This window comes from Ipomoea nil, unplaced genomic scaffold (assembly GCF_001879475.1).
Source record: "Ipomoea nil cultivar Tokyo-kokei standard unplaced genomic scaffold, Asagao_1.1 scaffold0761, whole genome shotgun sequence".
Lineage (NCBI taxonomy): Eukaryota > Viridiplantae > Streptophyta > Magnoliopsida > Solanales > Convolvulaceae > Ipomoea > Ipomoea nil.
This window is the reverse complement of record NW_017617189.1, coordinates 2,491,040-2,516,938: the sequence shown is the minus strand read 5'-3', so window position 1 is coordinate 2,516,938 and position 25,899 is coordinate 2,491,040. Positions and strand designations below refer to the sequence as shown.

The window sequence follows — 25,899 nt, the reverse complement described above, 5'->3', positions numbered from 1 at the left end:
TTGGTGACTAACCTCTCGGTCTCCTTGATAGTGTGACGATCTCGGATGATATCGCGGATGCTAAGGTCAGTGATTTCATCTTGCCTAACCGTTGTTAGGATTTTAACAGGTTGCAAAGTTTTCTACCCCATGAAGCGGTTAACAAGATCAAGGCTATCCCAACCCTTAAATGATCAGATTACAGACCCACTCTACTGGCCGAGATTCTCAACAGGTACGTGTTTTATTCGAGCTGCTTTTATGTATCTTGCAGGGCCTGCTGATGAAACAAAGGACATAGACTGGGTTTGGAAGACTCGTGTGTCGGAGAGGTGTACATGTTCTTGTGGCTGACAGTGAAGGAGAAGCTCCTGACTAATGTTGAGCGATACAATAGAGGGTTGACAGACGATAGTTCCTGCATGGAATGTAGAGAAGAAGAAGAGACCATGGCGCATATTCTAATGGGATGTGACTTCGTTAAAGCCTGCTAGAGAAGAACCTACCATCCGATACCCAATTCAATACAATCGTATCTACGTCTATGGGACCACCATCAGTGAGTCCAATCCACTATCTCAACCAGTCAATCATACAGATGGCAAAGAGATCACAATCTCAACCCAATGTGTGTTATACCTCACAAACATAAGGTAGAAACCCAATCTGATGAAGCGTATAGAGGATTGTTGAGGCGGATATCAAAGTAAGTAGTTGTTAAAACAGTCCCTAGTTTGGAGATCCACGTTGTCACTGTCTGACCCACTGGCTCACTCACTACTGCACCACAGTTGTATGGAATACAGTCCTCAAATCAGCAAAGGAAATGTTGTCTTCTCAATGGAAATATTTATCATGAACCATGATGGTATTGAGAAGATGATTCGAAGATTCAACTGTTAAACGCTCATGGAAGAAGTTGTCTTGCTAGTGAAAAATACTCTCTCGTGTGTAAAGTTTCAAGGCTGCAAACTTCTTCAAATAAATAGGCAGGCTTTGAATTTTGGATGGCAAGTAATCCCTTAGGGAGCGTTTGGTTCAGGTCATCTTAGATTACCTAGGTAATCTGAGTCTGGTAATGTTATATTACCTTGTTTGGTTCAAGTTATAAGATTACCTGGTAATGTTATATTACCTGAAAGCTGACGTGACGGTAATGTTTCAAGGTAATGTGATTACCCCCATTTTTTTAGGTAATCTTAGATTACCTTGAATTATTCCAACTTTGCCCTTGTTAACTAATCCTTATATAATAATAATAATAATAATAATAATAATAATAATAGTAATAATAATAATAATAATAATAATAATAATAATAATAATAACAATAATGAAATTAATATATGTTTATATAATCAAATATACATGTGTATATTTATATATTTAGTTTTTTTTTTTAATATTTAAGCATTGATATACATTCATACATATAAATAAATACACACACATTATATATATATATATATATATATATATATATATATATATATATATATATATATATATATATATATATATATATATATATATATATATATATATATATATATATATATATATATATAATTGAGGACATTATTGTAAATTGATCCATATAACCTAAAATATAACCTTGAACCAAACAAGGTAATATTATACTACACCATCCAAACCAAACACACAAGGTAATCTTACATTCCCAACATCTCACATTACCTTCCTAGAGGTAATCCTATTACATGGGGTAATCCAAGATTTCGTGAACCAAACGCCCCCTTAGGGTTACCATGTAGACAGAGATCACTTGGCATAGATCTTCTTAGGAAAGATCTAACTTCTTAAACTTCGGTTTCCAAAAGCTTAAATATGAAAACTGCTTCACCGTTCCTGTGGGTAAGTCGGTGAAGATATTCAGCAAGTTTTCAAATCTTCACTGGTGTAGGAACTTATCCGCCAGACACTCTATTAGTAGAATTGTCCTACACTAATCTAATTTGCCATAATATAGCCAATTATATAAATGATTTTTACAATCAAAACACTAACAATTTGTAGTTTAGCATAAGTTATAAGCTCTAAAATAAACTTTAACACATATTGAGCAAAATTGTAGAAATCAAGAAGAAATTAGGCAAGAACGCGAAGTATATATAATTTTATTGAAGAACTTGAACTTTCCTTACAACCCAATTTCTGCCGAGCGAATCATACTCCTAACAAGTAACAACCATCTAATTTCTTTACATCACCAGCAAGTACACTGGAAGTTTATTTATAATTATATATTAATTATTTTTTTAAACAATGTATATTTAATTATTTATTATTACTAACTTTAATTTAGAATCAAATATATGCATGTAGCCTTCCAAAGAACTCCCCAATCTACCAAATGTGAGCTACGAAGTTGTCACAAATGCACCATTGTAGCCAAATCCAATGACCAAGAATGACACTCCTTGGAGAAATAAGTACACATAAAAATAGTTGTCTCCGAAAATAAGGTTGTACCAACCACAAAATAGCATGTAGAATCCAACAATAATCTCCCACAAATGCAACCTATACAATATACAAAATAAATAAATAAAAAAAGTCTCATCAAAATCGTAAACATTCTAAATTTGAGAACATAATTTTTTTTCATTCAAGTTATTTTGATTCCCACTTATCAAAATTTACAAAATATTCCTCAACTTTGCATAATATACAATTGATATGATTGTCGGGAATGAACAAAAACGTAAGAGGATATTAAGGTTAAAAGGTTAATTTGAAAGAAATAGTGATGCGATTGAAGTGAAAATAGAATTAAATAATTGAAAAATGGTAAAAAATGCCCCTCTGTAATTTGCCAATTATCAATGTCATCCCTGAATTATGAGTGGTGTAAATGTTGCCCCTCAATTATCAAAACAGTGCACATATAGCCCCTCCCGTAACGGACATGTGGTTCCCCGTTAGTGTACGCCACATTTAAGTCGGAGTAAATATGTAATTTAGTTGTTTTTTCCCTCACTCGATTCGAAGTACCAGCGATGGACAGCGGTGGGGAACCACAGGTCCGTTACGGGAGGAGCTATATGTGCACCATTTTGATAATTGAGGGGCAATATTTATACTATTCATAATTCATGAGTGACATTGATAATTGACATATTATAGAGGGGCATTTTTTACAATTTTCCCTTAAATAATTGAAAGTACTAAATTAAAATACCAATCAAAATTTCTGAACTAATTTTGATGATGTTTACACTATAAGAAAAATTAAATTTACCAAATGAAATATCTATAAGTAAATTACTAAAATTCAAAGGTAATTAATTTATCAAAAGAAAAATTAAATTTACCAAATGAAATATCTATAAGTAAATTACTAAAATTCAAAGGTAATTAATTTATCAACGGACTTCAGTCGATAAAAAACTAAAATTCGTAGTTGGTAGGATGTTTAATCAATTGTTAAATATGTTACGGAGTAATTTTTGTTGTTTTATTGTAGTGTTATTTTTCAATTCGCCAGAAGACCAAAATCACCCAAACCTTGTAAAGAAGATCATATTTTTGTAATTTTTAACAATACCAATCAAAATAATCCATCACTAATAATTAAGAGACAAAATATTTTTGTTCTTAGAATTTATTTTGTTATGAAGCAAGAATTATATATACCTTTGTCCAAGCCTAAAACGAGGAACATTCTTTGCAGCTTTAGGGTGTGCAGTTTTTGTGTTTCCTTGCTTCTCAGTGACAACCCATTCGTGAACTCTCCCAACCTCAAGAAGTCCGATGAAGGTTCCAATAGTTCGGTGAAAGGCCATAACATTCTCAAAAAGCATCCAAATAACCGTCAAGTGCAATGATCTAAACATCACCACAAACAAACAACAAAATCTTTAACAAAAAATGTGAAAATTAAGAGTAAAAACAGAGATTGTAGTGACTGGTGAAGGACTAAGTCCAATATCCGAGGAGGATTGTTAGGGGGAGGTTTAAAGGGTAAAGCTCAACAGCTCGCCTTTCAAAAATATGATAGTATAAGGAAATAAATTTGGGTCTTAACTACAAGCTATGACTTTTAGCAATGTTGTAAAAATCCCGCCTAGACACCGATTAATCAGCGCTAGGCGCTGGCCAGTCGCCTAGCGTATCACTATAATCGGTGGTCTAGGCGGCTGGCCGACTAGGCCGCCTAAGTGCCGTCTAGGCCTCCTAGGCACCGACTAGGTCGCCTAGTTGGCCAATTAACTATTGTTCCATTCTTTTTTAAGTGAGTTATTTCACTCAAAACGACATCGTTTTGAGCGAAATAATCTTAAATTGTTCAAACTTTAGATGTTTTTTAGGTTAATATTCAATATTTTAGTATTAACTACTAAAGTATTAAACAGTTTATAATTATCAAGTCTTTAAAAATTAAAAATAAAAATTAAACAAATTTTTAAAAATAAAAAATAAAATAAAAAATTCATGGGTGCCTAGGCGCCGATTAATCCCCGCCTAGGCGCTAGGCCCTCCGAGAGCGCCCGATGGGCGTCTAGCGATTTTTTCAACCATGACTTTTAGCATAGTGATAAGCGTTGATTTAACAAGTGATATTTGTTGGGAGGAAGTTGGTGAAGGATCAAGTCCAACGCATAGTGGCTGGAGGATTGTTAGGTGGAAGCTGAAAAGACCAAACCCAGCACAATACCTCTCAAAAATGTAGTAGGAAAAAAAGTTACATCTTCGCTACGAGCTATAATTTTTCGACGTAGTGATAAGCGTTAATCTTACAAGTAATATCTGTTGGGCTAACTTGGGCAGAAGCGCCAAATCCAGCGCACACTGGCTAGGGATTGTTAGGCAGAGACCTAAAGGATCAAGTCTAAAAAATGTGATGATATAAGAAAATACAATTGGTTGGGAGATTATTGTTAGGGAAAGGTCTAAAAGGTTAAGTCTCTAAAATTTGTTGCTATAAGAAAATAAAATTACGCATTCGCTATCAATTATAGTTTTAGCTTTTGGCGTAGATCCTAACATGTACCTTGGACAAGGAAGTAGAGTGAGGAGGGCAGTAACTGTTGGGACGTAAAGAGATCCCCAAAGGGGAATTTTGACTTCTGGGATCAAAACAGTTGCTGGGAGAACGAGGCAGTAGTAGATGAAGGTGAGAACGTGGGCGACAATCTTGTTGACGAAGAAGAAGGCGTATATTAGGTACAGTTTCTTCCAGATTGTCACTTTCTGCAAAGGTTTAATATAAGGTAAAATATATTAATGAATAAGGTTTTTCAATTCATTGTAATATATATAAATGTTTGAGTGATTGTAATTAAGTTGATGAGTTTCCTGTCTCTAATATAAGTACCTACCTTGTTTCTCATAATTTCGAATGTCATTTTCTTGAAAAGATTGGCAGGGCCACATGACCACCTGTGCTGCTGGTATCTGTATGCCTTGAAGCTGCTTGGTAATTCACTTTTCACCTACGGAGTATTATATTCTTGTTATTCAAACAGAGACAACTTCAGCAAGTAATAATAATAGCCAAAGCGAGGGTTCCTTGTGCGCAGTGAGCAAAGGTCTAGCCTCTGTGGTTCATGTTCAGTTGAGTTACCATGATTTACATCCTTCCAAATGCTCTATTAGGTCGGAGTGTGAATGAAAGTTATACCCCTGATTTATGTCCGTTTTTTCCGTTAAGTTTTTTTTATTTTTTTTTATTTTTTTTTATTTTTTTTGTACATTATGCAATAAATGTTGTACATTAAAATATTTTGGACAAACATACCACTACCGTTATAACTTCCGTTATCTTTTCCACTATTGTTACCATGCACATGCATCCACCATATATTTTCTTATCTTCTTCATTAATAATAATATATACATATTAAATATTTGAGTTATATGTTAATTATTACATAAATATAAATATCAAATTTATAAAAATGATTTACATTATTATTATTATTATTATTATTATTATTATTATTATTTAGAATAATTTAAACATCTAAAATCTAAATAAATTTAAAATTTTAATATAATGTATTAATATTGGGCACCTATTTTTTGCGCATCGCGCATAAAAAATACTAATAATTATATAATTACCAAGTCAACAATTTTATCAACTTGATTAAATAGGAATAATTATGATTCGATTTGAACAATCTAATTCGAACCGACAATTCAAATTGAATCAGACACGATAGAAATAGAATCAAAACCCACAAAATTTCATTTCCGATTTGATAAAATTGGGAAACGGTCGGTTGTATTAGGACTCTATGTATATGAGTCTGTTTAGAACTTCTTATCCTTGTCACACTGTGACTCTCTACTTCTTATCATTGTCACACTGTGACTCTCTATTCTATATATTCACATCATCTGATCTCATTGTAATCAAGTTCAGAAAATATAATACAATCAGTTCTCATCTGGTATCAGTTAGCTAGGGTTTTGTGATTCATAAAATTAAGAAGATGCAGCGCTGCGATGGCAACCTTAATTACCGTGGAGGTCAGCAACGTGGCTTCGATGATCCGTGTCAAATCTGTAAAGGTTTCGGCCACACAGGAGTCAATTGTTTTTGGCGCTATGATGATCCGTGTCAAATTTGTAAACGTTTTGGTCACACGGGAGCCAATTGTTTTTGGCGCTATGATGATCCGTGTCAAATTTGTAAACATTTTGGTCACACGGGAGCCAATTGTTTTTGGCGCTATAATGATCTGTGTCAAATTTGCAAAAGTTTCGGTCACACGGGAGTCAACTGTTTTCGGCGATACTCAGGGGCTCCGGGTTCTCAGGCTAATTTGGTGTTTCAGAATGGTTTAGTTGCTAAAACCTCATCAAATTCTCATACTTGGGTTCCGGACACTGGAGCCACAAATCATGCAACTCCGAACATCGCTGCCCTTTCTACATCGGAGAAGTACACTGGTAATGACACTTTACGTGTCGGTGACGGTATGGGTTTATCTATTAGTCATGTTGGCCATGCCTCTTTTAATACCCCTTCTAGATCATTTACATTGTCTGATATACTTCACGTTCCGCGTTTGTCTAATTCTTTATTATCTGTTCAGAAGTTTGCATCAGATAATAAAGTCTTTTTTGAGTTTCACCCCTCCTTTTTTGTTGTAAAAGATATCAATACCAAGGAAATACTTCTTCGGGGCAATAGTTCGGGGGGACTATACACACTTTCATTACCTAGTTCGTCTCCGTCAACGTTTATTTCCGCTCGTGCCTCGGCTTCCACTTGGCACAATCGTCTAGGTCATCCTCATAACCGTGTTCTTAACCATATACTTCGTTCTTGTTTGGTTAGTGGGTCTCGTGATAATATTCGTTGTCATAATTCTTTATGCAATGCGTGTAAATTAGGCAAATCTGCCCGTTTTCCCCTCCCCCGTGTTGCTTCCTCTAGTTCTCAAGTCCTAGATCTTATTTACACAGACATTTGGGGTCCTGCGCCCACTTTATCTACTTCTGGCTTCCGTTATTTTGTGATCTTTGTGGATGGCTATTCCCGTTATACATGGTTCTTTCCTATGAAATTAAAGTCTGATCTTTATGTCATCTTTGATAAATTTCGTACTCTTGTTGAACGGTCCTTTAATTGCAAAATAAAGGCCATTCAGTCTGATTTAGGTGCTGAGTACAAAAAGTTGCATTCTTTGTTTGTTCAATTAGGAATTCAACATAGACAATCCTGTGCCTATACACATGAACAGAATGGTCGTGTTGAACGAAAAAATCGTCACATTGTTGAAACTGGTCTGGCTCTTCTAGCTCATGCCTCTGTTCCTTTGAAATTTTGGGATTTTGCCTTTGAGACTGCTGTCTATTTAATTAACAGAATGCCATCTTATGTATTAAATAACTCCAGTCCTCATCTCCTGTTACATAAATCCCCTCCTTCCTATCTTTTTCTTCGTGTCTTTGGGTGTTTATGCTACCCTCATCTTTGACCATATAATCGTCATAAGATGTCATACAGGTCTTTTCCATGTGTCTTCCTAGGTTATCCTGAGTCCTTTAGGGGGTACAGATGCATGGACTTACATACTAATAAGATTTACACATGCAGGCATGTCAGATTTGATGAAGAAGTTTTCCCCTTTGCTACTAAAACTTCTTTGCAGGATCTATCTACTCCGTTTTCTGGACCTTGGGCGGAATCTGTTCTCAGTCACAACACACCTATTCCTGCCGTGTCCAATGATGAGCTGCCAGAACCGCCGCTACCTGCTTCATTCGAACCAGCCGTGGATCCTGGACAGGCTGCCTCGTCGGGTGATCCTGTGGAGCCTGTTGCTCGCCGGCGAGGCCGTCCACGTGGGCGGTCCATCAGGCCCAATGTCCGTACTCACTCTATGGCCACTCGCAGCAACGCAGATGCTCCTCTTTTTGCTCTAGCAGCTCAAGTGCATCCCACAGAACCCACATGTTACTCTCAAGCTGTCAAATATCCTGAGTGGCGTGAAGCCATGGACCAAGAATTCAATGCTCTCCTGCATAACCACACATGGTCTCTAGTTCCACCCACTGCAGGTATGAATATTATTGGCTGTAAATGGGTGTTTCGTACGAAGAGAAAGGCTGATTGTGCTATTGAAAGGCATAAAGCCAGGCTGGTTGCGAAAGGTTTTAATCAGGTTCCAGGTCAGGACTTCTTCGACACTTTTAGTCCAGTGGTAAAGCCTACGACTGTAAGACTCCTTCTATCTCTAGCTTTATCATCTGGGTGGTCTATCAAACAGCTAGATGTTCATAATGCTTTTCTGAATGGTAATCTGGCTGAAACAGTTTATATGAAGCAACCCCCTGGTTATATTGATGCTAACTTCCCGAATCATATTTGTTTGTTAAAAAGATCTCTGTATGGGTTAAAACAAGCTCCCAGAGCTTGGTTTAATCGACTACATACGTTCTTACTATCGGTTGGCTTTCAAGCATCCAAGACAGATGTCTCTCTGTTCTATTACTCTAAAGACTCTGCTTTGGTTTATCTATTGGTGTACGTGGATGACATTCTTGTAATGGGAAGTGATCAAGGTATTATGTCTCAGCTCTTGTCCAAACTGTCTGCTACATTCAAAATCAGAGATCTTGGTGAACCAAATTTTTTTTCTGGGTATTGAAATAGTTAAGAGTGACAATGGGATTATTTTATCTCAACAACGGTATATGAATGATATTTTAAAACGGGCTGGAATGTCTGAATGCAAACCCCTTTCTACACCTGTCTCTGTCTCGAAAATTGTCCCCTTCAATTCAGATCTATATGATGATCCCACACAGTACAGGAGTCTAGCTGGAGCACTGCAATATCTCACTGTCACACGACCTGACCTATCCTTTGCAGTTAATCAGTTATGCCAGCATATGCATGCCCCCACCATATCACACTGGGAGCAGCTCAAACGGGTACTCAGGTATGTTAAGGGAACAGTTGATCATGGTTTACGCATACGACGGTGCTCATCTAGAGACATTCATGCTTTCTCTGATTCTGATTGGGCTGGTTGTCCTGACGATCGAAAATCCACGAGTGGTTTTGCTGTTTTCTTGGGGAGTAATCTTATATCATGGGTTTGCAAGAAACAGAGAACTGTTGTCAGGTCATCCACTAAGGCTGAATACAAAGCTCTTGCAGATGTTTGTGCTGAGGTTCTATGGATTATGTCATTATTGCGTGAGATACAGATTCCGGGTATTTCCATTCCAAAATTATGGTGTGATAATCTAGGAGCTACATATATGAGTGCCAATCCAATCTTTCATGCGCGCACCAAGCATGTGGAGATTGATTATCATTTTGTTCGTGATCGAGTAGCTTCGGGCGATATCCAAGTCAACTTCATCTCCACAAAGGATCAACTTGCTGATATCTTCACCAAAGCTCTGCCTGGACCTAGATTTTCTTCCTTAAGGGACAAGCTACAGGTTACTAGTATACACTGTTCTTGAGGGGGAGTATTAGGACTCTATGTATATGAGTCTGTTTAGAACTTCTTATCATTGTCACACTGTGACTCTCTACTTCTTATCATTGTCACACTGTGACTCTCTATTCTATATATTCACATCATCTGATCTCATTGTAATCAAGTTCAGAAAATATAATACAATCAGTTCTCATCGGTTGATTCTAAATTAAAAAATAAAATAAAATAAGCCTGACAGAGGCCATTAAAAATGTCTTTTAAAAGTATTTTTTTTTTAATTTAACTTTGAAGTTTAAATATTTCATATAATTCATTTTTAAAAATTTCATAATGAAAGAATTTTAAAATAATAATAATAATTGTTTAATTTGGACTATTTAAAAAATAAATAATAGAATTATTAAAAAAAAAAAAACTCAGGTTGAACCGAAAGAACTAGAATCTTTATAAATGTTATTGTTCCAATTTATCATCTTCCAAAACCATGAACCAACGGTCGTGCCTAGTTGGGATTGCCCCTCGTTGATCGTCGTTTAATTTAGGAATAAGGGTCAAATTGGTCATTGAACCGCACATAATAATGCAATTAAGCTATTGAACTCAAAAAAGCAACAATTAAGTCCCTAAACTAACTCATTTCAAACAATTTGTCCAATTTGCATGTTTTCTCCCTAATAAACTAAAATTAAAAAAAAAAAAAAAACTTCGTCTCCAGCCATGGAGACGAGGAGACTCTTCGTCTCCGGCCAGAGACGAAGAAGGGATCTTCGTCTCCGTGTGAAGTTTTTTTTTTTTTTTTTTAATAAATAATTTTAGTTTATTTTTTTTAAAAAATTATTTTTAAAATATATTTTAAATTGAGTGACTTGTTAAAAAGGAGAAAACCTGTAAATTGGACAAATTGTTTGAAATGGGTTAGTTTAGAGAATTAATTGTTGCTTTTTCGAGTTCAATGACCTAATTGCATTATTGTGTGCGGTTCGATGACTTATTTGACCCTTATTCCTTTAATTTAAGACTTAATTACTATTTTGATCCTTCAACTATTTCCCAACTATTAATGTAGTCCCTAGTTTTTAATTATAGCCAATTTGATCCTCTGTTTAGAATTTCGTCAATTAAACCCTTTCAGGGACCAAAATGGTGCTTTCTACATTTTTAAAATTTCGTCAATTTGGTTCATTGACGAAATTTTAAACAATTCGAGAATCAAGTTAGTTGAAATTGAAAATTAAGAATTACATTAACAGTTGAAAAACAATTGAAAGACTAAAATGGTTATTTCTCCTTAATGTAATGATGAGTTGTATTCTTTTGATGGAGGAGGTAATAAATTATGTACATATGTATGTATATTATCGGCTCTTGCAGGAAGCATAAAATAAAAGGGGTGTTGCTATTTGCACCCCCTTTGACCAAAATGGGGTAAAAAGTGTATTGAAAATATAAAAAGTTAAAAACTTATAATAAATACATAGGTGATGTAAATAGCCTAATGAGTGGTCAAAATGCTATTTTCACCATCTTAATTAAATCACATTTATTAGGTTTAAATAATAATTAATTAATTCAAAATTTTTTAAAAAAATCCGTCCTTCTCCCGTGCTTTCTCACCGGAGAAGGCAACTGGGCTGCCTTCTCCGGTGAGAAGGCAACCCACTGGGTTGCTTTCTCACCGGAGAAGGCTACATGGGTCGTCTTCTCCGGTGAGAACGCCGGATTTTTTATTTTATTTTATTTTTAAACAACCCACTGGGTTGCCTTCTCACCGGAGAAGGCAACCCACTGGGGTGTTTTCTCACCGGAGAAGGTACGGGAGGTTTGGTTTTTTTTTTTTTTTTTTTTTTTTAACAACCCATTGGGTTGCCTTTTTACCGGAGAAGACAACCCACTGGGGCGCCTTCTCACCGGAGAAGGTGACGGGAGGTTGGTTTTTTTTTTTTTTTTTTTTTAATTCTTTTTTATTTTTAATATTTTTAATTTAAAAAAATAAAAAATAAATAATAATCTTTGACCATTTTTAATGCTAGTGGTGTAAATAGCAAATTTGCATTTACACCACCTATAAAGCTATTTGGCCTACTAAATAGGTGGTGCAAATAGCAAAATAGGTGATGTAAATAGAATTTCCCAATAAAAGTGGCTAGAAATTAAAGTTACCCTAACATCACCAACAAAGACGAATTTCCAGCCTTTAAGACCAGCTCGGCAACCCAGATCCATGTCTTCCACAGTGGTTCGGTCTTTCCATCCCCCTGCATCGTCCAATGCTGTTATTCTCCAGATACCTGCCGTTCCTGCATTCCAATTTTCATCCTTTTAGTATCTGCCTGCAATCTTTATTACAACTATCCAAGCAGCTCAACTTGACCGGATAGAATTGGCAAATGATTGGTATTTTATGAGTTAGAATATAGTAGTTTGTGTTGACAACTCTAATCTTTATCAATATAATACTGTTTATAATGTGTATATATATAGAGCTTACCATTGAAGCCAAAAAATGCATGGATTGCAGACCCAACTTCTTGCTCCACTGAGAAATGGTGATCCATTGACATCTCTTGCAGTCTTGTCAGCATGCATTCGTTAGAGTTAACTGCATGCCATTACAATTTAAAGATATATGATTTCTTTGACCAGCAAAAAACTTTCACAAATTATATTCTACATACAAATCTAGTCATTCAATTATTAAAGAATCAATAGAGTTGTAAAATCAATCCTTCAACTAATTAAGAAATCACATCCCAGCATTTAGTGTTTTATAAAAACATTTGTAACTTCCAATCTATTTCCAATTTTTTCATAATACTATAGATCAGATATAAATAGAACTTGACATAGTATCAGATAGTGGTCAATGGAATCAATGGACAGCCAGAATTGAATGCAGCCAACCAGTCCACTTGACTAAAAAAGTTGAAGATATTGACAATTGACATATATATACCACCTAAATATTGCCACATTGGCCATTAGATTTCTTAAAGAAGTTGCTAACCATTAAATTATTCTGCTTTATTTTGAAGAATGAACAATTATACAGTTCTTAAGATAACACATTAAATAATACTTTCATATTTTAAAAAATCAGATCACATGATTGATGACATTTTAATAAAGAAAGAAAAGAATAGAAACGTAACAATTTGTAAAAGTTTGTATATATAATACCGTATTTCCAGCGAGCTTGAACAAGGCCGATGTCAGGATTATGTACAAGGAAAGGAATGGTGCGGTACAAGAAATCAGGGTCGGGTTCGAAATTAGCGTCGAAAATAGCTACGTATTCACACAACTTAACATAGCTATGCTTCATTCCTTGCTTGAGGGATCCTGCTTTGAACCCTTTTCTATTATCTCTAGTCTCATACTTTATGTTCACCCCTTTACCTGCCCATCTCCTGCACTCTTGTTGGACCAAAGCCTGTTGATTGTGTATCATTACCAAATACATTGATGGGGAATGGTAATTCGTTTTTTTTTTTTTTTTTTTTTTTTTTTTTTGCATGCATGCATGAATCGAAATGTACGTATTATCACTGCTGGAAATTATGGAATTTTCGATCACCTGAAAGTGATCTTATATCAAGTCGAATGCAAAAAGTGATCGGAAATAGCAACAAAGGTTTTTCTAGATACCAAAAGTGGTCGGAACAAGACTTTCGACTTGATTTAAGATCATTTTCAGGTTGTCGGAAATTTCATAATTTCCAACAGTGTTATGCCAGTAGAAATAACAATATTTCAGCCTTTTGGAGTAACAATATAGAGTATATTAGTATATATGTACAGTACTCTACATTAATATCCCATTTTTATAAAAAGGAAAATAATATTTGGATTTCTTCTTACTCCTCTTTTTTTTTTTTTTTTTTTTTTTTTTTTTGACTTGTGGATGCAATAACTTATTAAAAGTGTTACATCCGCACTTGTCCCCACGGATTTTTATTTTTTATTTTTATAAAAAAAATTGAGAGTGAAGACTTGGAGTAAGATAGAGTTATAGAATAAAAGTCCAATCAAATATGGTTTTATTAATGTTATACTTTTTGTCTCCTGACATGACGTTAAATATTGGTGTAAAAATTTTAGTACAAAAAGAAAAATGATATATAGACTTTCATGGACTAATTTAATTACTGCACATTTTTAGGTAAAAAAATTGCTACATATTATGATTTTATTGATAGAAGAGAAAAAATAATTGAAATTATAGTCCATTAATTTATTTTTAGATAAATGAGAACAAAATAAAAATATGTGTATATAATTCGTAGAAATAGAATTGTTATAGTTTAAAAGAGTAATACATGTGTGATGTCACTAATAATTTGTTTTTAATAATTTTGCTCTAAAATGATGTGACTTCATCTAATATCTTGAATTGACTAATTTATTATAAACAATTAATAACTAACTATAAAGAATTTATGACATATCCCACAAGTTACAAACAAAACCAAAAAATAATTCAGTTTCTTGAATGAGAAGAAATGAGAACATATAATTTATAGTAATCAATTCATCGGACATACCTTAATTTCAGAATCAGTAGAATCGTCAAGAACTTGAATTATAATTCGATTCGCTGGCCATGAAAGGTTACAGGCTGCTCCAATGGACAGTTGGTATACCTATATACAAAACAAAAAACTCATTTCATGGCTTTTTAAAATATTTATATTTTTATAACTATAATCTAACCCTATGTATGTATAATAGTTGTTTCGAACCTGTGACCTTTTATTTAGAATGATAAAAATAAAGGAAAATGAAACCTTTTCTCCTTGAGTTATATACTTATAGTACTTTTTCCCACTAAATTATTTAAGTGACTATTTTTCATCCTGAAATGTTAAATAGACATATTTACCCTTAAAATAAATATTTCAATTTATTTTTCTTCTCCAACAAATTATGACCACGATTCGGTTCAAACCGAACAGACACTATAGCAACTAAACCGAAATATTCCAATTACAATTAAGAACAAAATAGGATATTTAGAGTTTATTAAAATCGCGAACCGGAAGAAAAAAATAAAATACATTTATTGTTGAATTTAGACTATTTAAAAAAAAAAAATTAAAATAAAGACGGTTCGAAATCGCGAACCGGATCCGGAACCGTCGGTTCACGGTTCAGGAACCGTCGGTTCACGGTTCAGGATCCAGTTTTTTCGATTCATAATTTTAATAAACTGAAATCCAAATATTGGGTTCTGGATTTAAATCATAATCGAAAACTTTCAATTCGATTGCTATAGTGTCTAGTCCAGTTAAAACCGAACCGTAGTCATCCCTACGTATAAGCAATATAACTTGTTGGAGAAGAAAAATAAATAAAATGTTTACTTTAAGGATAGAAATGTCAATTTAATATATCAGGGGGGAAAAACTGTCACTTTTAGAATAATTGAGGGGGCTAATGTGCTTACATGAATAACTCAGAAGAAAAATGTACTATAAACATATAATTCAGGAGAAAAAAAATACCATTTCCTCTAAAAAATAATGTTATCAAACCATAAAAACTTATTATAAAATTGAAACATCTTTAAAAAACACAAATCTCATTGCATGGCTTTTTAAAAATTTATTATAAAACTGAAACTCATCTTTGAAAAAAAACACACACACATATATAGATATTCGTGAGACTTGAATTAATGAAATGATCACGGTCATTGGTTATCATCAGTTTGACGACTCTTGATGTTTTTATTTTTCAAATGAACCAAATTCAAAATTTTTTTTTTAAAATATTCATGATTCTTTATAAATAGTATTATTTGTTTTATAATTTTTTAAATATTTTTAGTCTAAAAAATTTAAACCCCTACAAACCGAATTCAATTTAAAATATTCTCATATGAAAAAGAGATGAAGGTTGGTGAAAGTGATATGAAGACATTACATATAATTTGAAGCAAATTTAATCCATTTGTGCATGCAAGAAACCAAAAATGACGAATGAATTAATACTCGAAAATTAGAAGTGAAAATATAACTATAGATAAACTTGAGATACAAAAATTGTAATCCTATCATATCTATAATGCATTTTATGCTAGAAAAAGAAAATAGGAAACTTGAAAATAAAAGTGAAAATATTACTATAGTAGAGACTCGAGACTCAAGAGACCAAAAACAATATCAAAAGGAAATTAGAAAATGAATATATAAAAAATTACCCTTTTCTCATTACACATTGGTATTTGAACTAGAACCATAGGATAACCAGAGTTGCCAATCTCTGCATCGCCATCGTTCTTGATAGGCTCCCACTTGTACTGCTTCGCCGGCGTTCGCCGGAAAAGCTTCAGGTAAGCACTGATGGCTCCCAAGTATAGTTTCTCCATGAGTATCATGATCAACATTACCAAGCAGAGGTAAACCATAACTCTGAGCACCGGCACGATCACCAACGCCTTTGCTTGCACCCACAGCTCCCCAAGGTAGGGGGAAATGGCGTCTCCGGCACCCCGGACGGCAGACTCCGACGATAGCATTATTGCTGCAGAGGAGGAGTTGCTGTCCATTTTCGAGTGTGCTTGATGTAGAATGTTAGGATGATCAATAATTCAATACTATATATGGTTATGTAGATTTTCATTTTTTAATGGTTACGCAGCTTCGTTTCCTTTTGTTCAGTGCACAAGTAGTTGCACAAGAGAAAGAAGTGAAGTGCACAGTTGCATAGTTATTATTAATTAAATTTTGGAATAAGGGTCAAATATGCTATCAAACTACACACGATAATTCAATTAGGCCACTGAACCTAAAAATCCAACAATTGAGTCCCTAAACTAACCAATTTCAAACAATTCTTTCAATTTGAAAGTTTCCAACAGGTCGACAGGTCATCCTTCCAAATTAATTATTTTTTAAAAACTAAATTTTAAAAATTAATTATTAATTATTTAAATTAAAAACAAAACAAAAAAAAAAAAGAAAAAGAAAAAAAAAACAGGACTCCGACCGGAGACTTCTTAGTCTCCATGGCCGGAGACGAAGAGTTTCTTTGTGACACCCCGTAAATCCAAACTCCAATCAAGGATTAATTAGAAAATTAATCCTAGTCTCCTTATTAATTTATTCTTAAAAATCCTGAAAATTCAATAGTCGAAGGACTAGAATTTGACTAGTTATTCAATGTCAAAGGGTTGTACCTTATGCTTTTTAGGTTGTTCCCTTGTTTCCTTATTCTTCTAACTTTAGTAAGGGCAAATGTGTCTTTCTACCAAAGGCTTGTGCTTCATGCTAACCTAGCAACATTTCTTCATTTCATCTACCAACAATCTAAACACAAAATCTCTAACTTCTCTCTCTAAGGATTGGTAGCTTCTTCTCCAAGCTAAAATTTGGGCATCCTAAATCTTGCAAGTTGTCTTCCAAGATTCCTACTTTCCTAATCTTGAGCATAGGGGAGGGTAAGATCTTTGATCCCTTGGTGTTTTTAACCTCCTTTGAGTTGTCTTTTTCTAAAAATAGAATCTTTGTTGTCTTTTGGTTTATTTATGAAGTTGGTGTGGAAGAAGAGCTTTAGGAGAAGCTTTCTAAGGGTGAGAAAGTGAAGTTTTAGGCTACAAAGGTAACCCATGCTTTACAAAACCTATTTTCTTACTTATATGATGATTTCTTGGCTTCTACTTGTGATTCTTGTGTTGAAATGTGAGATTTGATGCATTGTCTTGTGGTAATGCATGTTTAGAGCTTGTTCTTAGGGTTTTTGTATGCCATTGCTTGGCTATTTCTTGGGTTCAAGTCATATTGTTGTATTGTGTGAGATTTTGGATGTTTTGGACTTGTTGTTGAAAATCCCCGAAGGAATTATTTTGGAGTACAGGGTGTACCCGCGGGCGGAACGACGGGCAGTGCACCACCCGCCGCCCCACCCGCGGGGAACAAGTCTTGTGGGCTTGGTACCCACGGGAGGAACCACAGGTGTTGTCCACCAATGGCCCCACCCGCGGGGAACATATATGTTGGTTGGCGGGGATTTGTTCCCCGTGATTCTTTTGACTCGGTATTGATGTTTTGACCTCCCGATGTTGTTTTATTGGGCTATTTGTGAGTCTTCTTGATGTTTCGTATGTCTAGAACGGTATGTTAGAAATCCATGTAGGATTTGGTGTCTTGAATCGTGCTTGTGGTCCAACTTTGTGATTCGTTGGATTGATGTTGAGTCTTGTATGTTCTATGGAACTACTTTTGTTTACCCGTTTGATAAGCATGTTATTTTGACGTTGAAATACTAGTATGTGCGGTTTGTTCTTTCCTATTGAGATTGACAACTTGTGTTGACCATCGTTTGGTGTCGGATTGTGACCCTTCGTTGTTGAGTATGGTTTCATATCTTTGTTGTGATCCATTGATTGATTCCTATGATGTGAACGTATGTAATCGTTGTACCATTTGATTGATAATTGATTAAGGTTATTGTGGAACCTTAGTCTTCTTGGTAATGATGATGACTTGTGTGACTATGATTGAAATTGGTGGTGCGACCTGAGCGTAGGCTCATATGTAGGTGGTTGTGTGAATGAAATGAATAGTACCCTCGTGTACTCATATGTAGGTGGTATGTTGGAGGGGGGACGACGGTCCCTAGAGGTATAAGGTTGGACTCAGAAGTACAGGGTGGCACTCGGAGGTAATGGTTGGAACTGAAATAAGGCCGGGGGTAGCCATAAGGTTGGAACAGGGCATAAGGTTGGAACTGTGAAACTTGTGACATGTAGTTGTCACTGTGGCATGTAGTTGCCAATGTGTGAATGTCTATTCTTTGCTAATGAGCATGTCTTGATGTATTCTACTTTGTGATCAGTAGAATACATCTCAAGTTGTATTGGTTACAATTGGTATTCTTGTCTTGTTGTTGTCGTAAGGATGTCGATTTCCTTCCCTTTTGAGAGTGTGAATGAGTCTTTGAAGTTGACTTCTCTCTATGGCTTTTGAAATGATATATACTGTATTCCGTTTCGAAAATGGTTTTGACTTATACTTATCTATATATATACTATTTAACGTGTATTGATGGGTTACCAACAATTCTCCTTTGAAGCGACCCTCACTTCTCTCTAACATAGGTGATTCTTTCTCGAGTATCCCGCATACTCAAGAATCATTAAAGCATTAGCATGTTAGCCTCGTGCGGGAGTCACTGTTTTAACGAGGAGTGGTAGGGAGTCCGAGACCCCCAAAGTAACGCGCTCCGTTCCATAGTTTAGTTGTCCCATTGAACCTAGGTGATCCACTATAGAACTTTTTAGTCCAAGGGCATTAGACCCATTCTTCGTGTCAACTTCTCCACAACTTCCTTGCCTAACCCTTTGGTCAGCGGATCCGCTATATTGTCTTTTGACTTTACGTAGTCAATCGAGACAACACCAGTTGTGAGCAGTTGTCTAATGGTATTATGTCTACGACGCACGTGTCTAGACTTACCATTATACATATGACTCTGTACTCTCCCAATTGTGGCTTGACTATCGCAATGCACACATATTGGAGGTACCGGTCTTTCCCAATTAGGAATATCCTCTATAAAATGGCGTAGCCATTCAGCCTCTTCACAACCTTTGTCCAAGGCTATCAGCTCAGATTCCATCATGGATCTAGCTATCACAGTTTGATTAGAGGATTTCCATGCAACGGCTGCACCGGCTAGTGTAAACACGTAGCCACTCGTGGACTTAGAGTCTTTAATATCAGATATCCAATTCGCGTCGCTATACTCTTCAAGTACAGCGGGATATCTCCCGTAGTGCAGTTCAAGATCACGAGTATACCTCAAGTATCTCATAACCTTTACTATTGCCTTCCAGTGCATAACACCGGGGTTACTCGTATATCTACTGAGTTTACTAACCGCAAAGGAAATATCCGGCCTAGTACAACTCATAAGATACATCAAACTACCAATAACCCGAGCATATTCCACTTGTGAAATACCTTCTCCGTGGTTCTTGGTTAGATGAATGTTTGTATCAACCGGTGTTCTAGCCATTTCACCATCATCCTTTTTAAATTTCTCAAGGATTTTGTCAATATAATGTGATTGGCTCAACACGAGACCATCAGGTCTTCTAATGATTCTAATCCCGAGGATTAAATCAGTCAAACCCATATCCTTCATGTCAAATCTCGCATTTAACATGTTCTTGGTAGACTTGATCATCCGATCATTACTACCAACGATGAGAATATCATCGACATATAAACAAAGAATGACGTAGCCGTCTATCGTTTCCTTAACGCAGACACATTTGTCACTTTCGTTTATTTTAAACCCGTTAGTTAACATCGCATGGTCAAACTTCTCGTGCCACTACTTAGGCGCTTGTTTCAAACCATATAGCGATTTAATCAATTTACACACTTTCCTTTCTTGGCATGGAACCACGTACCCTTCGGGTTATTCCATATAGATTTCCTCATCTAATTCACCATTTAGGAAAGCGGTCTTAACGTCCATTTGATGAACTTCCAAGTTCCGCAGCGCGGCTATGGCAAGTATCATCCTAATGGAGTTTATTCTCATCACGGGAGAATACGTGTCGAAGTAATCAAGGCCCTCGCGTTGCCTGTAACCCTTGATTACAAGCCCAGCCTTATACTTCTCGATGGAACCATCAGGTTTCATCTTCCTTTTAAAGACCCACTTGGATCCTAAGGGTTTACTACCCGGAGGAAGATTAACAAGTTCCCAAGTGTGATTCTGTAGGATAGAATCCACTTCACTTTTGATAGCCTCTTTCCACATTGGTCCTTCCGTAGAAGTCACGACTTCTACATACGTTCGAGGCTCGTTCTCTATCAAACAAGATAGAAAATCGGATTCATTTCTAATAAACAAGTTAGAGTACCCGAATCATACTCTAACAAGTAAGTTAGAAAATCAAGACCGAATGATTTTCCAACTCTTGCCCGCTTACTGCGTCTCGGCTCGAGCTCGGGTTGTTTCTCAGATTCCCCACTATCATTATCCATAGTTTCGTCAAACGTTCGTTTTGACATACTTGGTCCCTCGTTGGACCTACAAGGAAATATATTTTCGAAGAAATATGCATTCCTTGATTCTATTATCGTGTTCTCGTGTACGTCCGGATTATGAGACTCATGTACTAAGAATCGATAAGCACTACTATTATGTGCATAGCCAATAAAGATACAGTCCACCTTCTTAGGACCTATCTTTACTTTCTTAGGTGTTGGCACCAATACTTTTGCAAGACACCCTCACACTTTCAAGTACTGGTAGGAAGGTTTCCTACCGTTCCACAGCTCATAAGGCGTCTTATCGAGCTTCTTGCGGGGTACCTTGTTCGAAAGGTAATTACTTGTCAAAATCGCCTCACCCCACGCATCCTGAGGTAGGCCCGAACTTATAAGCATCGCATTCATCATATCTTTCAATGTACGATTCTTTCGTTCGGCAACACCGTTTGATTGAGGTGAGTAAGGTGCCGTACGCTCGTGTATAATACCTACACTTGCACAAAAGTCACCAATCGGTGCTTCGTACTCACCACCTCGATCACTTCTAACCTTCTTAATTCTTCGATTAAGTTGGTTTTCCACTTCATTCTTATAAAGAATGAATTTATCAACGGCTTCATCTTTGCTCTTAAGCAAATACACATAGCAATATCGTGTGCTATCGTCGATAAACGTGATAAAATACTTATTACCACCTCTCGTTTGTATCGATCTAAAATCGCACAAATCACTATGGATTAATTCTCGTGGTTCAGTTTCTCTTTCAACCAATTTGAAAGGTACTTTCGTTAGTTTTGCCTCAACACAAATTGCACACTTGTTATTTGTGTCAATTTGAAAGTTAGGAATATGGTCCATGCTAATTAATCTACACATAGAATAAAGTTAACATGACCTAGTCTGCCATGCCACAAATTGGAAGACTCAAACAAGTAAACAGAATTAACTTTGCTTTTATTGATAACAGGAATTACATTGAGCTTAAAGAGCCCATCAGTTACATATCCTTTACCAACAAACATCCCTAACTTAGACAAAACTACTTTGTATGACTTGAACACCATGCGAAAGCCATGCTTGTTCAACAGAGAGCCAGACACCAGATTCTTCCTCAGCTCAGGAACATACAGCACGTTGTTCAACGTCAGTTCCTTCCCGGAAGTCATCTTCAGAACCACTTTGCCCATACCTTCCACAGCAGACTGAACAGAGTTTCCCATCCACACCTTTTCACCCTCAATGGTCTCAAAGGTGTTGAACATCTCTCAGTTGCAACATAAATGTCTGGTTGCACCGGTATCGATGAACCACTCACGAGGGTTTGAGCCCACGAGGTTCACCTCGGTCACCATCGCCGAAAGGCTAATCTCGACCTCCTTCTGACTGCTATCTCCAACAACATTGGCTTCAGAACTCTTGTTCTTCTTCCTTGGAGCCTTGCATTCGGATGCTCTGTGGCCAGGCTTGCCACAATTGTAGCATTCACCAGAAAACTTGTTCTTGGTAACGCCACCTTTCGGACCTACCTTTCGCTTCTCCTTCTTGTTCCTCTTGGAGCTCTTACCGTGTTCCACAACATTGGCCTTAGCGCCAACAACGATAGGAACCTTCCTATCATTCGTCCTGTTCCCTTTCTCAATCCTGAGTCGTTGGATCAGGTCCTCCAGATTCATCTCCTTTCGCTTATGCTTAAGGTAGTTCTTGAAGTCCTTCCAACCTGGAGGCAACAAGTGGATCACAGATCCCACTTGGAAGGCTTCACTTAGAACCATGCCCTCGTCACGGATCTCATCGAAGATTAATTGCAAATCTTCTACCTGACTTAGCACGGTCTTTAAATCAACCATTTTGAAGTTGAGGAATCGGCCAACCACAAATTTCTTTGAGCCGGCATCCTCACTTCGGTATTTATGATCCAAAGCTTCCCACAATGCTTTTGATGTGCTAATATTTCGATATACATCATATAGCGTGTCACACAATCTGTTCAGGATGTAGTTTCGGCAAAGGAAGTCCGAATCCTTCCAATAGCCAACTGCCATCACGGATTGTGCATCTTGTTCCTTCAACTCGGGAACCTTCTCGGACAAGAACCTTGCCAAGCCGAGAGTTGCTAGGTAGAACAACATCTTCTGTTACCACCTCTTGAAGTTCGAACCAACACCGGTGAACTTCTCCGGCTTTTCAACTGAACCACTCGGTACCGAAGGTACCCGAGACATGGGAATGTATCCCTCAGTGCTCCCACCATCTTGTGAACCAACGTTCACGGTTGTAGCTTGGGAATTAGCAACATTGTTGCCGTTTCCTCCATTGTTGTCCATAACAACATTCCCCCCCCCCCATCAATTGGCAGTACGGGATGTTCTATTTTCTTCAAGGAAATTCGGAGAAGACCACCAACGGGAAAACGAAGATATAAGGTTTTAAGACAGTTGGAGCCGTTGGTAGGAAAAAAAATAATAATCAAATTAAAATAAGATTATTATTTTCTGGAAAACAAGGGAAGAAAAAATGGAGAATTTGGCTAGTGTTTGGTGTTGAGTTTTTGCAAGAGTGAAGTGATCACTCTTTCCTTAAAACCTTATTTGCCACCTCTCAAAAGTTCTTGGAGCTTTGTGGCCTAGGCTTCCCAGGATAAAACTTGCTTATGATTCAAGGTTTGAGCACCCAAACCAATGAATCCGGCAAACAAGGCAAGGCTATGTACACAGTAGGCTTTAAAAAAATGAGTAGAAGAAGAATTTTTGAGGCTTGAAAAAGATACTTTCGTGTAGTGTGCTTGCTCTCTTGTATCTGTGTGTAAAAATCTATTTCTCCCTACCCTCTCTTATATAGGGATGAAGGAGTTAAAAAGCTTTTAATATGGCAATTAAAACTGACTTTAAAGCTGACTTCCAACAACTATAACAGCAGGCCACTACTTGGGAATTGAATTCAGAATTCAAAATTGGAGTTAATAGAATATTAATTCTGTAACAGATGAATTCAATCCCCATAACAGTAAGAACTTTTGGGTTCCAGACCGTTGGCGTACAGAGTTCGGTCTCAACTTTCGACCTCACCCAATTTCGGCCTGTTCAGGTAGTCTCGGCCTCAAGGCCGAAACTACTGAACATGTTTCGGCCATAGGCCGAAACTTGCTGTTCAAGTTTGACATAACCAGCCTGCAAGGCTAGCCAATTTCCAGACGACATTCGTGCCCCTAGGTGCCGGCGCACACGAGCTAGGGCTTGAATCAAGCCTTTTCGATCTCATTTCTAGTCTCACTACGAAGAACCCGAATCCACTTTGACCCGACTCATTTCGGAAGTGGACCCCACTAATAATTGTACCACAAAATAGCCGCTTAAAATGCCTTCCAACAATCACGAGTATATATATATATATATATATATATATATATATATATATATATATATATATATATATATATATATATATATATATATATATAGTGTAAGAGATAAGAGTTGAATGGTTTTTTATTTTTTGCATGCGTAAATTGCTTAAAGTATACATGATTGTTTTTTAATAAAACAAAATTGATAGATTAACTTACAATTTGGGTCATTGACTTATGGGGTCAATTCTTAAATTTTAAAAGAGAAAATGATATTTTAAATCACTAAATAATAATGAAATATTGTTTTTGTCTTTAGATCAATTACACCGTTATTACTTTTTATCCTCTATTGTTAACAAATGCTCCGTATAATTTTTTTTCTGGGAACTTAGTGTAGTTGGTTCGTCGCGTGACTTAAAAGTCATAACTGGAAGCGGCAGTGTAGTGGTTCGAATCACTGGAAACATGTATGAAAAAAAAGGCTCAAGAATGATGGAAGGTTTGGATTGGATCCCATGTATGTGCGTACATATAGACTAAGGCTCGATGAGCTTAGGATTAGTCCGACAAAGTTGGGATCACCTAAGTTAAAAAATAAATAAATATAACTTTTTAAAACTCAAGTATAATAGAACTCAAGTACCAAAAAAGTCACTTTGCTGGTAATTGAGGAACTAAAAGTGACAAGTATAATTGAGATATGAAAATTCCAATTTTTTAAAGAATAAGGTTCAAATTGGCCACAAAACATAACCTGAAAGTGTAATTAGCGCATTGAACGAAAAAAAAAATGCAATTAGGCTATTGAAGACCCCAAATGTATGCAATTTCACCTGATACTAGGTTACCATCCATTTCATCATGTTATCTGCTTACGTGAATGATGAGTTGGCATTTTAAAATAAATATTAAAAAAAAAATAACAGGTAGCCGCCGACCCCCCTCCTCCGGCGGAGACGCAGGAGTGGGAAGGGGCCGGCGGCCACCCCATTATTTTTTTATTCTTTATTTTTAATTATTGTAAAATTTATTATCAAAAATTATTTAAAAATGTGAACTCACCATCCTTAAGCAAGCAACATAATGAAATGGATGGTAACCTGCTATCAGGTGAAATTGCATACATTTGGGGTGTCCAGTGACCTAATTGATTTTTTTTTTTTTTTTTTTTTTTTCGTTCAGTGACCTAATTACACTTTTAGATTACGTTCAGTGGTCAATTCGTACTTTATTATTATTATTTTTTAATAATTAGGGATGAAAGTGCATTTTTTTTTTCTTTTGCAAATGAATAAGTAATATAAAATATCAAAATTTCACGAATCAATTGAATCTGTATGTAGATGTAGCACAATTGTAAATTGACCAACAACCTTACAAGTATTCTATTTGACTTTTGAAGCGTGTTACATAAGATAGATGATGTTATGCATTACTGCAATATATATATATATATATATAGGAGAGCGCTCATATGCGGCGGGGTCTTACGGTGCGGCGGTGCGGTCAAATTCCAGAATACACCAACAGTGTTAACAATATGCACCAACAGTGTAATAAAAACACACCCCAATGAAATGTAATAAAACATCACAAAATACACCACAGACTCAAAAAAACACACCATATA

At 36.1% G+C, this 25,899-nt stretch overlaps 1 protein-coding gene across 1 annotated transcript; it reads right to left on the bottom strand.

Moving 5' to 3' along the window:
• Positions 1–2,091: 2,091 nt before the first annotated feature.
• On the bottom strand, positions 2,092–16,477 carry LOC109176817 (glucomannan 4-beta-mannosyltransferase 9-like). Its single transcript, XM_019326218.1, has 9 exons — positions 16,114–16,477; positions 14,456–14,554; positions 13,092–13,344; positions 12,403–12,513; positions 12,075–12,211; positions 5,322–5,435; positions 4,994–5,193; positions 3,637–3,828; positions 2,092–2,523 (listed from the first exon to the last, which is right to left on the bottom strand). Exons 1-9 carry the CDS (start codon positions 16,459–16,461, stop codon positions 2,361–2,363), a joined length of 1,617 nt encoding a protein of 538 aa, XP_019181763.1. The 5' UTR covers positions 16,462–16,477; the 3' UTR covers positions 2,092–2,360.
• Between the last annotated feature and the right edge of the window lie 9,422 nt (positions 16,478–25,899).